The sequence below is a fragment of the Mustela putorius genome, unplaced genomic scaffold (genome assembly GCF_011764305.1).
Source record: "Mustela putorius furo isolate JIRA1106 unplaced genomic scaffold, ASM1176430v1.1 tig00003932_pilon_pilon_pilon:0A:0A, whole genome shotgun sequence".
Taxonomy (NCBI): Eukaryota; Metazoa; Chordata; class Mammalia; order Carnivora; family Mustelidae; genus Mustela; species Mustela putorius.
The window spans coordinates 5,992,436-6,011,652 of NW_025422077.1; the positions used below are offsets into that span (position 1 = coordinate 5,992,436).

Genomic DNA, 19,217 nt, shown 5'->3' on the forward strand with positions numbered 1-19,217 from the left:
CAAACCAATGGGTGTGCGGCATGCACACTGATTTGAACAGTTACTGATTGGAATAAATGGATTTAATATGTACTTATTTGCAGACTGTTGCTTTCCTGCCATCCTCCAGGAACTGGTAGTGAATAATCTAAGAATGATACCTACTTACAACTTTAATGAGATACTAATGTGAATCATTTTTTAAGTCTGGGTTATAAAGTATAAGGAAACACACACTGCTAAATAAAAATTTGTCCTCAATTCCAAGGACGTTGCAGTAATCACCATAGTAAAGAATATGTCTGTGTTTTATTATGTACTCATCTGATTGAATTATCCTCTCTTGGAGACAGGTCCCTAAGATTTTATTGTTGTAATTAAACTGAGAAACATTTCCGGCTTCTGGGTTTCATGCTATTTGCCTGCGTCTAGGCTCTACATAGGCGTGAACTCAGTGGCCCAGTGAAAATACTGTACTATTTAATGTGCTCCAACCGATCATATTGTCAATGGTAGAGACAGTACGAATAGAATAGTTCATAACGATATATACCAGCAACTATGTATACACAGACTATTTGTATTTTTCCCTTGTGAGCTGTCTAATGGATATACAACCAACTTGGTTTGGCCTTGATTTCTTCTTTGTGTTTTTAAGAATTTTTTTTTTACACTAAAAGGAAAGCAAATTTGGCATTGATCCCATTCTGTGTAGACCTCCAAATATCCCATTTCTTCCCCTGAAGCAGATATATATCCTCCTCTGACCTCTTCTTTAAATGAGCAACCTTCTTTGGGACTACCACTCAAAAGACTTTTCTTATGCAGATTTTATGCCTTAATGAAACTACTTCTGTTCTTTTATTTTTCAAACTCACTTGTTTTAATTTTTTCTTGGTTTTCCCTTCTCAGTTTTAATATCTTGCCTATTGGTTTTCCAAACTCTGGGTTTTGAGAACAGGTTATAGCAATTCTTTTTTTTTTTTTTAAGATTTTATTTATTTGTCAGAGAAAGAGCACAAGCAGGGGGAGTGGCAGGCAGAGGGAGAAGCAGGCTCCCCACTGAGTAGGGAGCCTGATGTGGGGCTCCATCCCAGGACCCTGGGATCATGACCTGAGCCGAGGGCAGCCTCTTAACTGACTGAGCCACCAGGACACCCCCAGTTACAGCAGATCTTATCATAAAGTTTTCTTTAGTCTACATAAGGCACTCTCATATTTATGAGGCTGTGTTGATAGGTTAATATTTTAAATTAGTTTGGATTTTAATCTTACTTCCTAGCTTCTCCCTTTAATTGTCAAAGTTGAATTAAGGATTTCTACTTTTTTTTTTTTTTCATCTTATTTTTTCATGCACTCAAGTAAATTTATCAGCCATTCCAAAAACAGATGATGCTTCTGGTCTACCTTACATAGGTACATAGTTCTGATTCTTCTGAGTTATGACTATAGCTGATTTATTAAGTGCATGGACTTTGGCCACAGACTACCTGGTTGGAATTTTGGCTTTGCCACTTCCTAGCATTTTGACCAAAAGTTATTCCACGACCTCCCTTTCTTCATTTGTGAACTAGGGAAGTTAACAAAAGTACCTATTACTCCATAAGGTGGTGAAAGTTAAGCCTTCTCATGTAAAACATTTAGCATAGTTTTCAGCACTTAGTAAGAACAGTAAATGGTAGTTATTGTTAATACTGTTGTATGTAGTTAGGATGGATAGGTTGAAAGGGGGGAGAGGAAGAGCTGCTTGAAAGAGAGCGGAAGGATTTTGGAAACAAGGTATTGCTGACATGTGCTTATGAAAAGCAGCCTCTGTATTATTCATAGAGTTTCTTCAAAAGCTTCAAACACACGTAATAAGGACATTTCATCATGTTATTCAGCAGATATTAAGACTCCCTTATGAGCCAGGCAGTGGGAAGATAGGGATTAGCATGGCCTTGGAGTTTACATTTCTCATGGAGACAGTTCACACACTCAGCGTCCTGTGTCTCTGTATCATGAAAGCCTTGGACTTATACAGAATCTCTTATTGAACTGGTCACAGCTAATTCATGATTCTTGTCTTCTCCTTTCACATTGACCCTAGTGTTCATGCTCCTAGACTTCTTCCATGACAAGGACTCGGTGAGAAAAAAGGAAAGAGTCCGAAAACTAAAGGACATGGAGGGAGGTGGGTGCCCATAATTTTGAGAGATCAGCAGATGAGCCAACAATATGTAGGTAGACTTTCCAAAAAGTTACTCTTCCTTTCTAGAGTACGCATTAGGAATTAAAAACTGCTCAAGACTAAATATGACCAAGGTCCCACCTTACAGGACTCCAGATCCTTACTACAGGGTACAAATGAGTGTAGAATAGTTTGTGTCCATCTCCTCCTGTCTTCCCTAAACACAGAGGGGAATATAGGGCATTAGAGACTTTGAAAAAAGAAATAATTCTTTTTAAAAAGAAACATCTAGAGGGGAGTGTGTGAAAAGGAACAGTACTTCCCATTTGGGTAGTACTTCCCAGTGGGTGATACAGGAGGTCTCTGGGCTATTCATATGATAAAAATATTCTTGATGACCCAAACTTTCTTCCCCATCGACAGTTGCGCCGAATCTTTGCCCACCTGAACCAGCAAGTAGACCATGGACTTCGAAACGCATGGGCTAGAAACCCGAGCATTCATTTCCTCCGTTAGGTTCTAGAGATGACTGTGTGTCTGAATGTATTTTGGAAGAGAGACAATACAGACCAAGAATTATCTCTGACATTTAAAAGACACTCACCTGCATTTTGCAATTTCAGTTAGACCCACCTGGCCATTTCCCAAGGAAGCCATGTAGAAGACATCTAGAGCCGTCTTCTGGCTTTGTAGATATCTACTTAAATTTGTGTTAGATCAGAAATAATTGCAAAGTAGCTCTGAGCAAGAAGAGGTGTCATGACCGTCAGTGCCCTTGCATACGCTGTCTCTCCCTCCTCAGTCTCTCCGTTTGTATTCATTGTATCAACTGTATTTGTATCATAGTCTTGTGGGGAGGATTAAGTGGGAGCCTGCTAGAGAGGGTTCAGTGCAGTATCTGATACAAAGTAAGGCTTTATTGTTATTTTCAGGGATCAGAGCAGGGATGGGAATACTTTAGGTGCATCCCCCGCATTCTTCTGAATCTGGTCTGGACCTGGACCAGAGCTAGAAATTTGGGGATCATTAATACATCAGCCTGGTGCTCACAGGCTGCAATTTATAGGACCAGAGCCCATGGAAGAGCTGAAACCATAGACAGCATTTCGAGTCTGTGAACACACCTGCATTGCGTTCCTGCGGTGGTGGCAGGGGCAGTCCTTAGCTCTCACCACTTTTCTCAGAGATGTGAGACCCCAGAAGGATTAAGAATCACTCTCTTACAGGAAATACGGTAATACTGACTCCCCCACACCACCCCCCTCCCGTGTCCCACGTGGGTCTTTTTAAAAGATAAAGAATTGAAACTCCAGGGAAAGTGTTTTATGAATACATTTTACTAGAGAATAGTTTTTTTAAGGGGTTCCATTTTATATGTCTAGCACTGATGTTTATAAGAGTTTTCTTCTATAAAGCAAATTTAAAACTTTTGGTGAGTAGGTCTAACAGGAAGGACCTTGTTTTAGTGTCAGAGCACATTCATTAGTTTTCAAAGAAGTTTTTTTTGCAGCTAAATGTGCATTTCAGCCATTGTTAGGTATATTAATTTTTAAATATACTGTATTATTTTTATGATTATTGTTCCTAATGGCTTCTTGCAACATGCCTGCATTTTTCTGATAATTTCCTGTAGTGGGTTATATAATGATGTTTTTATTGTTGCAATTATTATTCTTAATAAGTATTTGAACCTCATTTATCGACATCTCCTTTTAGCATCTTTATCATCTAGAACAAGGCTTTTGTGGTATTATCAGAAATTTTAATCTTCGAGGACAAAATATACATGGTGTTTTTTGACCCCTTTCTGTCTTGGTTTGAAACAGCCTCAAAAAAAAAAAAAAAAGAAAGAAAGAAAGAGGGAAGGATGGAAGAAAGGAAGGAAGGAAGCAACTTATCAGCCTTACAGTTACTCCCTATGATATAAAATGCAAAAATCTTGGTATCTCTTTCTCAGTACAGATCCTGTTCTTCTGGTTGGTTTTAACTGTTTGCAACATTTGTGTTCAATATTTTTAATATTTACAGTGTTATATAAATGTTGACCTGCTATCTATTTTAAATATATTTGCTCATTTCGTTTCCACTTTTGTTTTTCTTCTGACCCAATGACAAAAACTACCTTTACCTGTAATCAGGCCACTGTTTTGCATAATTGATTCTGTTTGCTAAAATAACAGAATGGGCTGGATTAGAAATAATCCATTCCTCCTTTAAAACTACTAATCCAGATCAAAATTAATTGCATTCCTTATTTTGGTTGTGTTAACTGAAGTGGACCTAAAGTTAAAGAAAAAGGCTCTCCAACTATGATCAGTGTGATTAATTTTATGAATTAAGAATTCCTTCTTAAATCCAGACCCTGTCTGGATCAGAAACTTCTTCTTAAATAAGGCACTCTGTTTATATTTAGGTCATCAACTTGAGCTATTAGGAATCTCTACGAGATTATAAAATGTTCATAAGGGATTACTGAGAAATTGCATGCATGATGTTAAACCATAGTATATTTTTATTTTAATGTTTGAAAATAGTTATTTTCATTAAGTTCTCATTTCAGAGCCGTACCTAAGAGTGTTTCTTCTTCACCTTAATTTCCCCTGCAATATATTGTCAATTAGTTGTAAACACTTACATTTAAATGCAATTCAGGAGCCTCTAACGGAATCCTGTGGCAACATGAAGAAGCCTTTTATATCCACATACAGATGTGTCAGAAGGTTTTATGGTTTTGTTTATGCACCTGCCAGAACTAGCAGACCTGAGTGGCTGAACTGCAAGTTCAAGTTTAAATCATTCTGTTATGAGTTCGGCTATCACTTGCATGTGTCAGTAATGAAAAATCATCAACATAAGCATCTTTGAAAAGCAATTTTAGATCATTAAAGATGTATGAGATTTGACAAAGCAAGAAGATTTCAGGCTTATTAAGAATATATTAACATCTCTGCACTGAGCGAGGGGAGAGAGGTATGGATGCCTCTGTTTGAGAGGAGAGGTATAGCCTGCTTGTAACCTCATGAAAGATTAAATGGACGGGTATAGGAAGAGACTTTGGTCTTAATTCTGGCTGTTCCTAAGGAACCATTGTGAGAAATGTGGCTGCTCCAGGACGAATCCTGAAAAGAAACAGGATCTTAGGAGAGTCTGTATTTCATCACAGATTACCTACGCAATACACCACTGTCCAGCAGAGGTATAGTCAAGGGCTCCTGGGTAATTGTTCTCTATAGAATTTATACATACACTTTTATAGTATATTAAGTTTGCTCCATTTACTCCAAGATTCTTAATTACTTCCCTTTTTTGCTTATTTACTAGGCGTTAAAGTTTGATAAATAGGTAAATGCACAAGTGGCTCAAGACAGAAGGGGAGGGCAGCAGGATTTTGGTGGGTTTCTCTCTCGGGCTGAAGAAAGACAGCATCAGAACACACAAAAGCGGTCCCTCTACGGCTCCTGTGTTGTCCCTTTTGCCCTCAACCACGCAACTCTTACAAAACTACTTCCTTAAAAGCGAACTTTCAAAAATTAGCATGATTTTCTACATCCCCCCCCCCAAAAAAAAGTTTGTATATTTGTAACTCTCATTGTTGTAAATTTCCCTACTTCTTTAGTAAAAAGAATTGATTCCATTTGTCCCGCTTGGCTATTAAAGTATAATCTGCAGGATTCGGGGGGGGGGTACGTCCCAGATAATCTGTGAAAGGTAGTGTCAGTTGCCCTGCGCACTTCTCTTGAAAATGCTGAGTATTTCCTGGAATCATGACCACATTTACTGAAACGTGAATATATATTTCCATTTTAGAAGATAACGAAGTGCATCTCTGTCGTGTGATGTGAGTCTCCTGTCCACTGCGGCTACTCGATTTGCATGTAAATTCTGAAAATTTCCTTGTCCATGTGACACTTCTGAAATGTCTGTCTGTTCTTTTTTCCTTTTTAATTTCTCAAGCTCACTATTTGGATAAGATAGTTAAAGGTACTGTATACTCGCTCTTTGTTGACATATCTACCTATATATCTCTTTATTACCGTGTATCAGACTGTTCTAGGTTTGAAAATAGACTGTTTCTCATGCATATTTTTGTAAATTATAAATCAGGCTTACATTATGTGAAATGCCTTGGATTTAAAGTATCGAGACTTCAATGTCCGTGTCTCATTTTTATAATTTTGGGTTATCACAAATCTCATTCCTATGTAAAAGCATTAGTTTTCACTGGAACCAAAAACTGAAGATAACAGTACATTTGCTGTTTTTTGTTTATTTTATTTTACTTTATTTTATTTTTCTGCCTTAAGATCTTCATTGTTGGCAGTTCAGCTAATGAGCTTTAAATTCTCTCTTGAAGAATCACCAATGCTCACTCTGTTATCACAGAATAAGAAATTGTCAATCTAAAGAAGATTCTGCTTAATATATGTTGAGAGAAGTCTCATTTATCCTTATATGGAAACTTCTTTGGTTACTTCTAAATGTTTCAAAATATATGTGATATCATAATTTCTGTTCTGTTCTTTTCTGAAAAACAACAAAATTACCATGCACTCTACAAAACAGAAATGATAACATTGCTCAGCAGAAAACAGCAGATTCTCGTCTCTTCAGTTCTCGTAGAAATAGGTGGAAAAATGTTTTTTCAGAAGAGAAAAGTCCCTCTCCCTTTCTCCTCAGATTACCTATTTTCTATTCCTTGTTTGTGCTTTTCATTAGAATATGAAAATATTCATGGCAATATCCAGGCTTTCGTATCTGTGCATTCAGTTGCTATGCCTCTTTGTCAGGGGGGCGATTAAATCTTCCTTTTTCGTGAAAAACCAAACAAAAACATGCAGAAGGAAAAACTCACCTTTCATGTATTGAAAATCTATAGATACAGATGGTAATTGTCTGAGAGAAAAGAAGCAGCAAAATTAATCTTATCCTGACCTGATGGTATCCATAAGCATAATTTCATTTTCCCCTACCACAAGAGACTGTCAAAATAGTCTTCTTTCTCCTAGCTCTAATCTTAAGAGACAGAACGTCTCTTTGAGATATTTTCCTTTCCAGTTCCACAGTGGAAGAGGGGAAGCCAATATATGAATAATTCTTTCAAAATGACGTAAAATAAACATCTTTAAACAGATCTTTCCCTTAAATTTTGTCACCGAAACAAGAGTAGCATTCTGATTATAAGAAGCGGGATAACAAACCCCATCACTCGAGCAAATATTTTTGGCTCAGGTATTCTATATCAAATTATAAATAATCCTGTCCAAAGAGATCTGATTAATAGCTAATTATTCTTACCATTTTGGAGCATCAATATCCTTGTTTCTGACAGTGTCACATCACACTCATAGACTAGAACACCAAACTCTATCTGAGCATCATCCTCATAAACAGACCATTTGGCTGCATGCCAGATATCATCAGTAGAAAGTGGCAAAAATTGTTTTTTTTTTTTTTTTAAATGTCATGTTAGACTGAAACAATTATAGATTTTGGATATATTAAATTATTTTAATCGTTTCCCAAATTTTCCCTCCTTGCCCATAAAAGCAGACAAGATAGGATATAAAGGTAACAGCATAAAAGCCTTAGGGAGATTGTCACAAAATATCACTCTTCGCTCTCTGTCTTGAAGCACGTCACTACCGTGTTTTTGTTCAGTCTATCAATGTTTTATTGTGGTCCTTATGGTATTTCATTTTGTCCGTCCTAAGTAATCAGATATGCACAGCTATTACATTTAGTTGGAAATCCTGTCGGTCCTGTCCCATCCGTATGCAGCCTGAATCCTGATGTTTGTTAGAATAGATGCTAAGCTGCTTCTCTATTTCCTGGGCTTTGCTTATTCTGTGAAAAGGAATGTACTCTTGGCATAAAGTATAGTCATCAAGACTGGCCTATACTTTGTGCAGTTACTTAATGCACTGTAATTTCACATGAATGTACGGCAACTCTGAGGCCAGATAAAATTAACGTTCTCTTTTTAACATCGTTCCCATCCTCATCGCCACTTTCACGCTTTTGAATTTAGAGGGAATTTTTTAAAGCAACAAGGTGCTGTAAGAAGGCACGTCCTAATGAGCGGCCATTGATGTCTTCAACTGATTAAAAATCGATTCCAGGGATTCTGAAATTATCTCGCCGAGATGCTCTTTCACACCACACAATCAACCTTGTTGCTTTGCTCAAGAAAAAAAAAAAAATTAAGTTAATTTTGTCTGGCCTGCGGCTAGTTAGTGGATCGTTCTATATATTTCTGTCCTGCACAGGTAAGTGGTGTCTCAAGGGTCAGGCCAATCAAAGATGCCACTTGGATAAGAATTAGATTCCTTAGAGACTGTTGCTGTTTCTCTCCATGTGCAATTACAGTATTTGTGCTGTTTACAAAGGCCTGTGCCCACTAAGTGTCCCTTATCTGTTTATTTTGGGTGCGAAAACGTTCCATACTCAAATCACTTGTGTTTTCCTTCTTTGTCTCCTTTGACAGAGGGTTGTCCTGGGCTGTGCAACAGCAACGGAAGATGTACACTGGACCAAAACGGCTGGCATTGTGTTTGCCAGCCGGGGTGGAGAGGAGCGGGGTGTGATGTAGCCATGGAGACTCTCTGCACAGACAGCAAGGACAATGAAGGAGGTAAGAAATGCTGAGTGTGACAACAAGTGTGTGCCAGAGCACAGGTTTTTACATTACGTAGCTATCTGGTGCCCCCGAAAATCTGATCCCCCTAGATTAGGTTGATTGAAAAATGTATGAGTGCTGATCGAGTGATTTTTGCTCCCTATTTTCCCCGAAACAAATGCGAGATTGTTATCATTCAGGAAAAAGGCAAGGTCATCCAGCTCCTGTATAATGTTCATTGTCCTCCGTCGCTTTTCCTCATCTCCAGATGACGATTCGCCACATCCCAGTATATACGGCCCTGTGAACTGGGAGCACTAAAGCAATATTTTAATACCTAAACATTCCAAAAGTTGCGGGGCATTTCCCAAGCTCTTCTGATGAAAGCACGGGTGGGGAAAAAAATAGTGAAGAAAACAGCATCTGTGAAGCCGTTCTCCCGGTGTCTGTGTATCCTAAACGTCACAGCCTCTGAAAGATGGGACAGTCCACCCCGGGGTAGGCCCCTGGTTAAGAAGTAGCTCTTTCCCCTGTTGTGCACAGTTTCGTTTCAGAGAATAAAGAGGGGCAGCTGGTGATTACTTCTCCCGTGATGACGTGGGTATCCCTTGTCGCCGCTCAGTTGAGGCGTGCATTTAGGCCTGAGTTTTTAGAAGGGACTTAGCTCCTAGCCGGGCCTCGGCGGCCACTTGCTCTGTGCTGGAGGGTGTGTTTCCCCACCTGCCTCCTTCGTTCCTCCTGCTGTCTGGGAATGTGCACAGGAGCCAGACAGGTTTGTGAAGAGTGCAGGTGCTGGAGTCGGTTCTTCACCCATCCTTGGACCTATGTGACGTCACAGTTGCTTCATCTATGAAACAGGAACAAAGGGGTTTTTGAAAGGGTTAAGCGAGAGAATGTAGGTACTTAGTACATTGTACTTAGTACTTAGTACATCACCAGGCAAATAGTACGTCGTTAGTGGCAGCTGCTCGGACTCCATTTTCCTTTTGCTTTCGTCTTGGCTGGCTGAAATTCATAGGAGGTTGTCAGGGAAGATTAAGTCTTTTCTTTCCAACATAGAGTGGATATGTTCTTTGGGAAGCAGAGGGACTAAAACCAACCCTCAGTCCCCCCCGCAACAGTCATTCCTCCAGTGCACATGTGCACATACTACACCTACACGCACATGCGCATGTACTACACCTGCATGCACATGCACATGCACACGTACTACACCTACACGCACATGCACGCATACTACACCTACACGCACTTGGGCACGTACTACACCTACACGCACATGCACACGTACTACACCTGCATGCACATGCACATGCACACGTACTACACCTACACGCACATGCACGCATACTACACCTACATGCACTTGGGCACGTACTACACCTACACGCACATGCACACGTACTACACCTGCATGCACATGCACACATACTACACCTACACACACTTGCGCACGTACTACACTTGCATGCACATGCGCACATACTACACCTATACACACATGCGCACATACTACACTTGCATGCACATGCGCACATACTACACCTACACGCACATGCGCAGGATACGCGTACCGTCTTTCTCAAACCGGGTGTATGTCATCTTCCAGACAACACGCTGCCATTCTCCCTTTTAGTTTCTAACAAACTGTTTAATTTCCTTTTTTTTTTTTAAACTTGGGCTGTCGAGAAACCTGAGCCACAAATTTGAGCCAGAGCTTCTTTTCCTTTTTCTCCTGATAGATATGGTGGTCCTTAGCCCTCAAAGCTTTTCCTACCTAGTAATACCTTGTGGCCTCAACCGCCCCCCGCCCCGTAACTGCACGCTTCGTAGAAACGGCAGCATTAATTCTCCAACCGCAGCCCAGATGGCAGCTTTCCTCATTGCTCTTCCCCCAAGAAGCCCCTGCCCCATTGTTTTCTATTGCCTAGGGAGGAAGGGGAGCTTCTTTCCTTCCTTGATCGTTTATTCCAGATTTTGTCTTCTGAAAGGAGATTACATTGTGGAGGTTACAAACTCTCTCAGAGGGAAGCAGACTGCAGGGCCAGGTCTGCAGAGACGTGGCAGAGTAATTTAGGGGCTAATCAACTCTTTAGTGTTGTTATCAGCTAAGGAGGGTTTTCCCTTGCCTCAAAATTTATCAGCTGTGAATTGGCCTGTTCCCCCTTTGTTTATTCTTATTAGCATGAAACTATGCTATCTCTAGGCTTCCCTCTCCAAGGGGAAATCTGAGCAGATAGAAGACCTCCTGTGGATTCTTTACTTATCTCATATAATTTATATTCCTGTCCCTAACCTAATTTTGCTGATCTTCTGAGAAGGAATCTCAATGCCAGCTTTATTATACCTTGAGATCATAACCCTGGTGCCTTATAACCTAAGCTAGAGGGTGGCTTGAACTTAAGTATGGACTGTATGATTAAAAACAGTATTTTCTACACCAAACCCACACCAAACCCCAAATCAAGGCACGTAATCAGGCCATTAAGGCTGTCGTTGTCCCTGTATGAGGTCAGGAGAGCAGAATATTTAAAATAAGGCCCATACCTAAAATTTCATGACATATGCTAATTTGTGCTGGGATAGAACCATTGCTCGAAGTAAGTTTGTTGTCAGACGGTGAGGTTGCCGGAAAGGAGCCAAGTAGTTTAGCATGTTAAGTGACTAAGGGAGGAAGAACAAATAAAGAGGTTGATTTGGCCCTAACCAGCTACTAGACCAGTCTGAGCAACATTGTACAACAAGATCTTTGCTTAAAAAAATAAGGGGCACCTGGGTGGCTCAGTGGGTTAGCCCGTGCCTTTGGCTCAGATCATGATCTGAGTCCTGGGATGGAGCCTGGCATCGGGCTCTCGCCTGCTTCCCTCTGTCTCTCTGCCTGCCTCTCTGCCTACTTGTGATCTCTCTCTCTCTGTGTCAAATAAATAAATAAAATCTTTAAAAAAAAAAAAAAAAAAAAGGTTGCTTATTATCCCCCGAACTGAAGAAGAAACATTAAAAAATTTTAGAAGGGACATCATATTTGGGGAAATAATTATATTTTTTTCTTAGACCAAGTATCTTCCTTCTCCTCTAAAATACTTTTACTTTACCAAATCTGGCTTGCCTCCTCTCCCGTAAGACTACAAATCCTCAACATCTGCATCGCACTGAATAGGTGCACCTCTTTGACCCTGGAGTCCCATTTCCCCTTTGTGTCTCTAAAATGTGTAAGAAAAGGCAGTCTTGGGGCACCTGGGTGACTCAGTGGGTTAAAGCCTCTGCCTTCAGCTCAGGTCATGATCTCAGGGTCCTGGGATCAAGCACCACAGTGGGCTCTCTGCCCCTCTGTCTCTGCCTGCCTCTCTGCTTGTGATCTCTCTCTCTCTCTGCCAAATAAATAAATAAATAAAATCTTAAACAAACAAACAAAAGGCAGTCTTAGGAGGGAATTCAGTATGAGGCATGGAAGGAAGAGACTACCAATGAAATGCAATGGGGAAATTTATCTGTAGCCCCTCCCTCAACACCCGCACAGTCATAAGAAGTGACTCTCCTATTCGAGTGGGCCTTATTTCTTTAAGGCTCAAATAAACAAACTTGTCATGTACCCAGGGTCACTGGCATTTCAGAACTGAGGGCAGTCTTTTACCCATGGTAAAGGCCCTGACAAAGCTCCCCACTCTGTATGGAGTCAACCCCATACCTCCCCAAACTGCTTCTCAAATCTAGCTCCGGGGTCCAACGGAGGCTGTTGGCACAGAGCCTCTGCAAAAAGGCAGGCAGTGGAATAGAAGACATTTAAATCACGCAGCAGAAGTCGGAAATGAATTGCCAGGCCAGGTAACTGCGTATGACATGTCCCAGCCTCACCATATCCTGCCCTACTTGAGAAAGCTTTCAGGGCAGAGAATGAGCAGCCTAGCCTTGGCATATCAATATTTCTTCTTCTACTCCTTCTGCGCCTACAAAGTCAGCCTCCCTCTGGGCCAAGCCATTGCCCGTTCAAATCCCAGAGCTCACTCTGATGGTGAAGTTGCTAAGATCAGAGAAAAGGCAGGCGAAGAGCGGGGAACCGGTCACCATTTAGTGCAGTGTGACCGGAACTGGGGTGTCAGAGCGTGAGCCTCCGCTGCCTCATTCTCTACTCGAGTGTCCCCCTTAGTCAGCTTCTGAAAATGGCCCCGTCTGTCTCCCCGCTTGCCTGACCACGGGCTCCCGCCTCCCCTCCACAAGGACATCCCTAGTGTTTATTATTCTCACCAGGAGAGACTCTTTGGTGGCGCACCATAGAAATTCCATTCAAACGGTCTTAAGCTTTAAAAAAAAGAAAAACTTATTAGCTTATATAACTGAAAAATACAGAGAGAGCTGCACCTGGGTGTTTCCACAATGGTAACAGAAATCTGGGTTAATTCATCTGTCAGCTTTGCTTTATTCCGCGTGGCACCACTCTTGGCCTGTCTTTCCTCAGAATGTCCCCCAGCAGCTTGGCTTCACATCGCACAGCATAACAGCCCCACACAAGGAGACAGCCTTTCTCGGTGGTTACAGGAGGCCTGGGTCTGAGCCTGACCCTCATCGGCTTGAATTATGTGCCATGCCCGCAGAACAGTTGACATTCTGTCACTAGAAGAAAGGGGTGTGGATGCGGGATAGGCAGAAAAACAGATTCTACCGCAGGAATATTATGGCTATCCACAGCATTTCATTTTCGTCTAACCAGAGAATATAATCCAATAACTACTTCGTACAGCTCATAGAATTCTGTTATTCTCAGGAGGAAATCCTCCATTCCTTCTTTCCCACAGAATTATAGTCTTCTCACATGAGAACAAGAAAAGCAGCCCCGAACCTCCATACGCTTTCCAACCCCCAGGATGGCAAAGCGCTCTCCAGTTCCCCCTACATCCTTTTATAAGCATGGCTGTTTTTTTTAACGTGGCGTGCCCACTGAGAATCTCATTCAGTAGAGGGTTTCTTGATTTTAAATAGCTCCCCAGATGGTGGCCCCACTATGCAAGCATCAAAATGCAAAAGCTTGCCAGAGGCAATTGTACCTTTATAGCAACTTAAGAAGCTTATTATCAAGACAATTTCTTGGGGCGGCTGGGTGGCTCAGTCAGTTGAGCATCCGACTCTTGATCTCAGCTCAGGTCTTGACCTCAGGGTTGTGAGTTCAAGCCCCGCATTGGTCTCTACACTGGGTGTGGAGCCTCCTTTAAAAAAAAATTTTTTTTTTTAAACAAGATAATTTCTCCAAAATATGTTATCATTGTTACCATGTTCCCATCTTCCTAGTTAGAGTACCTTTTGATATCTTGCTTCCCCTGTCTGGTCCTCCAATGGATAGCTCCCCTGTGGGTTCTTAACGCATGGGACTCAAGTCTGCTCTTAGAGATTGGGTAATTGAGGACACAAAAATACTAACCTTTATGCAAGAATAGGGACATGCCAAAATACAGTGCCAGAAATGATACATCTTACTTGTAATTAGATAGATTTTTATTTTTTGGTTGGTTTTTTTATTTAGTTTTTTTGTTTTGTTTTGTTTTGTTTTTCTTTATTGGTTGTTTTTGTTGGTGGTGGGGGGTGTTTTGTTGTTTGGGGGAGTTTTGTTTTTTTGTTTTGGGTTGTTGGGTTTTTTTTTTTTTTTGTCCTTCTGAGCATTAGTTTATGGGGATAGGTCGGGAAAATGGGCCTAGAACAGGCTTTTTTCTTTTTTTTTCTTTCTTTCTTTTTTTTTTTTTTTAAAGTGGAGGCTAATGACAATAGAGAGGAAAGCACAATTCAACTGAGGTTATTCAGAAATTAGAAAGATTAAAAGCAGTCAGGAGAGAGAGGGAGACAGAACACAAACAGAAGTTTCCGACGGCAAGAAAGTGTGGGAGTGCACTAGCAGTAAAACCCAGAAGTGGGAAAATGAATGAAATGTTAATGTAAGCAGCAGAATGAGTAGGGCGAGTGGGCAGGGCCATCTAAGTTTGGAGATTACCAGATGAAAATAAGAAGATGTTTGAAAATAGATTCCTTAAAAAGTTCTAGCAGGAAGATGGGGCTACTGTGTTCTCCAAATGCATATTAAAATAAAATTTAAATAAATAAAATAGAGAGGACCAGAATCGGGAAGAAAGGCACGGGCAGGGGGGTGGCTTAAAAAAACAAGGTGAAGAAGAAGAAGGTGAAGAAGAAGCAGCAGCAAAAGGAAGAGAGGGAGGAAAGAAGGAAAAGAGAAAAGAAAAGATCGAAAGGATTATAGGAGATCATAAGTACTTCGCGAGAAAAGATTCCAGGTATCAGAACGCAAGAGTGGCACTCAGAGTCTCAGAATTAAAATATATTTTCCTGGTAGATCGTAATCTGGTGGGATAATTACTACTAGTTTGAAAGACTCTACAGGCTCCCAGTTTAGAGGAGAGACCTGGGTTCTTCTGAACCCTTTTGCTCTGCACAGAATTTTTAGAGCAGTGTCAATTGCTTTCAAGGAAAGAGAAGTCCAGCCTGTGCCCTCTGACGCAAAGCACCCCAGTGGCTGCACAGTGGCACACAAGGAACACGGGGTTTTACTGCTATACTGGAATAAGATTGAGAGGGAGAGAAAAGTCAAAGCCACAGAGGCTGGAATGATTTACAGCCAGTACCAGTAGCTGCTACTTGAAGTTTCAGAATATAGAAACGGGACAGGCCCGGGATGTCTTCAGAGCCAGGTCTCCTTGATCCACGTGTCTCCGCCTTCCGGAGGTCTGCAGTCCTGGGGAGAGTTGGTAGCAGTAGCCGCAGTGTACGAAGTGCATTCGCATCGTCAAAGAGCGGACGGCTGTCGACAACTTGCTGTGTAATATTTCTGCCCCTCCTTAATGAATTAATAGGCACATTTTTTTTTAAAGATTTTATTTATTTATTTGACAGAGAGAAATCACAAGTAGATGGAGAGGCAGGCAGAGAGAGAGAGAGGGAGGCAGGCTCCCTGCCGAGCAGAGAGCCCGATGCGGGACTCGATCCCAGGACCCTGAGATCATGACCTGAGCCGAAGGCGGCGGCTCAACCCACTGAGCCACCCAGGCGCCCCTAATAGGCACATTTATGTTTCTAAACTTAAATGGGATAGGTGCTGTTCTCAATTTGATTCTGCCAAAGAATCTGTCTGCGTTATTATTATCATTATGATGATGATGATGACGATGATGTTACATTTGTTACCATACTCTACATTATTCGTTTTTGATGTCGTGTTCCATGATTCATTGTTTGCGTATAACACCCAGTGCTCCATACAGTCCATGCCCTGCTTAATACCCCCACCAGGCTCACCCATCCCCCAGCCTCCTCCCTTCTAAAACTATCAGGTAGTTTCCATACTCTCTCATGGTTCATCTCCCGCTCTGATTCCCCGCCTCCTTATCCTTCCCTTCCTTCTCCTAATGTCCTCCAGGCTATTCCTTACGTTCCACATATAAGTGAAACCATATGATAACTGTCTTTCCTTGTTTGACTTATTTCACTCAGCATAATCTCCTCCAGTTCCATCCATGTTGCTACAAAAGTTGGGTATTCATCCTTTCCGATGGAGGCATCATACTCCATTGTATACGTGGACCGTATCTTCTTTATCTGTTCGTCCATTGAAGGGCATCTCGGCCCTTCCCACAGTTGGCGATTGTGGACATTCCTGCTATGAACACCGGGGTGCATGTGGCCCTTCTTTACATCTGTATCTTTGGGGTAAATACCCAGCAGTGCAATTGCTGAGTCATAAGAGAGCTCCATTTTTAACTTTTTGAGGAAACCCCACACTGTTTTCCAAAGTGGCTGCACCAATTTGCATTCCCACCACCAGTGTAAGAGGGTTCCCCTTTCTCCATAAGCTCTCCAACATTTGTTGTTTCTTGCCTTGTCAATTTTTGCCATTCTAACTGGTGTAAGGTGGTATCTCAATGTGGTTTTGATTTGAATTTCCCTGATGGCTAATGAGGTTAACGTTTTTTCAGTTGTCTGTTAGCCATCCGTCTGAACAGACAATTCCCCAAAGAATCTATCTTTTTAGAGATTTTTTTTCAAGCCAGTACACAGAGGTCTATCTCGTATTTTATAATAGAAACGCAGATATAGTCATTAACTTTACTACTACATTAATAATAATTATTAATAATAACCTAGTTGTTTCTTTTTTTCTTTTTTAGCTCTTAGTGTAAGACAAATATGTTGTACATCCCTCTGTCGCTGTGTGTATCTACATATAAATCCTTCTGTGAATGGTACAAGTCTTTCTTTTGGACAGATTTTAAGAAGTGAGATTTTTAGGTTGAGGGGTATTCAAATTTTTAATTTTCATCACCAAGTCCCCTTGCAAGTAGGTTTTACCACCATGTCCTTCATCAGGACAGGAGTGTTTATTTTCTCCATGTCTGTAGTCTGTACATAATCCTCCCACCCAAACAAAATTGTCCAACAAGTGAAAAACAGGAATGTTGCCTGACGGGTGGAAATGATTCCATTTTTATTGTTTTAGTTTACATTTCTCGAACTACTGATTCGATTGGTAATCATTACATATGCTTCTTGGCCATTTGTATTTCTTCTTTTGCTAATTGTTTATTTCTCTTGCCCTTTCCCCCCCCCCTTTATTAGTGGCTTGACTTTTCTCTTTAATTTTTAGGACTTCTTTATATATGTCACTTATTAATTCTCTGTTGGCGTGTTGTAGATATTTTGTCCCAGGTTTTCATTTCTCTTTTCACTTTGTTGATGGTGTCTTTCATCATGCAGCAGTTTTCATTGATATGAGGTAAATTTTGATGAGGTGTATCTTTTCAGGAACTCTGGGTTGTGTGTCTTCAAAAAGAAATAGGGCCTTTTCCCTTTGTAAGATTATGTAGTCTTTCATATCCTTTCTTCTAATGATTTTTTATGATTGTGTGGGTTTGTTCATGTCCAATTAATCAAGAACATTTGAAATAACCATTGGGATGAAAAAGAAACCAGACTCAAGGGTGAGCACAGTGCTGAGTGTTGGAGAAGGGTAAAAAAAGAAAACCAAGAGGGTGTTTGCTGCATCTTCAAGACATCATTTTGATCTGTTTCAATCTAACTATGTCTAGGAACCGAATCCATTCTTCCATTCCTTCAGCAAATACATAGTACACTGACTTTGTGCCAAGATGTGTGCTAGATACTGGGGATACAGTGGTGGACTCAGCTCTCAAGGAGCTTCATGAGCCATTGCCTGAGCTGCTAGCTGAAGGAACGGGGAGAGGGCCCCGGGGTCCAGGGAGTAGGGGGCTAGAGAACAGGTCAGAGATCTCTAGGCAGAGGAAACAATAATGATGAAGGCTTTTAAAAGCCACAGTAAAGGGTTCTAACCACTCAGAAGGCAGCAGAGGCCAAATAAAGAATGTATCTTAGCTAGAGAAGGGAAGTCATCACATCTGATTTCTACAGAGATGACTCTGCTGGAAGTGAAGATGAATAGTTGGGACAAGGCTGGGACCCCGGAAACCAAACTATTGAAGAGATCTTGTTGAGAGATGAGCATAGTGGCCTGAAGGGCAGTGTCCGTGAAATGTAAAGAAAGAGACTGATTCAAGAGATATTTGGGGTGAAGAAAAGAAGGACCTGATCATTGATTCGGTACAGAGAAAAAGGAAGAGAGAAGTCAGGGATGACACTCGGGTCTCTACTTTGAGAGACTTGATGGGTAGAAGGTGGAACTATTCACCAACTAGGAAATACAGAAGAAAACAGCTTGTTTAGAGGAAATTAGATATGCTGTGTTTTGGACCCACTAAGTTTTTGGTGCCCATATAATATCCAAATGGAAATATCTGGAAAGCAGTTTGTGGATCTGAAGTGCAGAAGAATGATTAGCCTAGACATATGTGAACATAGAGATAAAACCCACAGAGAGATACACACAAAAAAACAAGAATAGCCAGAAAGTCAAACATGATTCCAATTCAGTAATAAATGAATTTCATACATGTCACAGAATGGTGACTTTAAGAAGTAATGACAGGTTTACCTATCCACTTTGAAAATTCTGAAGTCTACAGATAAATTATTCCATCAGAATTTCTATCTCCGCCTCTAACTTGGAATGGGGGATAGGGGCTTCCAAATACTGCAGGAAAAGGTGGTAGACGTTAATTAACTTTTGAGTAAAAAAAGAAAATACCTTAAAAGAAAGTGCATGGGGGCGCCTGGGTGGTTCAACGGGTTAAAGCCTCTGCCTTCAGCTCAGGTCATGATCCCAGGGTCCTGAGATTGAGCCCTACATTAAGCTCTCTGCTCAGCAGGGAGCCTGCTTCCTCCCTCTCTCTCTCTGCCTGCCTCTCTGCCTACTTGTGATCTCTTGTCTGTCAAATAAATAAATAAAATCTTAAAAAGAAAATGCATGATTTTTTATCCAGTCAGTAAATTAAGGTTTTGAAAAACGGGTTCAGCTATCCATAGCTACTAGAAAGCAGCATGTAAGTT

At 41.0% G+C, this 19,217-nt stretch overlaps 1 protein-coding gene across 9 annotated transcripts in view; it reads left to right on the forward strand.

The window, feature by feature from the left end:
- TENM3 (teneurin transmembrane protein 3) overlaps nucleotides 1–19,217 on the forward strand; it is a 436,872-nt gene that overhangs the window by 351,535 nt on the left and 66,120 nt on the right. For 6 of the 9 annotated variants that reach the window (XM_013058964.2, XM_045069405.1, XM_045069406.1 and 3 more), the window contains 3 exons: nucleotides 6,104–6,130; nucleotides 7,700–7,717; nucleotides 8,634–8,780. In XM_013058964.2, coding sequence (XP_012914418.1) covers nucleotides 6,104–6,130; nucleotides 7,700–7,717; nucleotides 8,634–8,780 — 192 coding nt within the window. The remainder of the gene's footprint in view (nucleotides 1–6,103; nucleotides 6,131–7,699; nucleotides 7,718–8,633; nucleotides 8,781–19,217) is intronic. The other 3 variants (XM_045069407.1, XM_013058968.2, XM_045069404.1) reach the window with 2 other exon arrangements.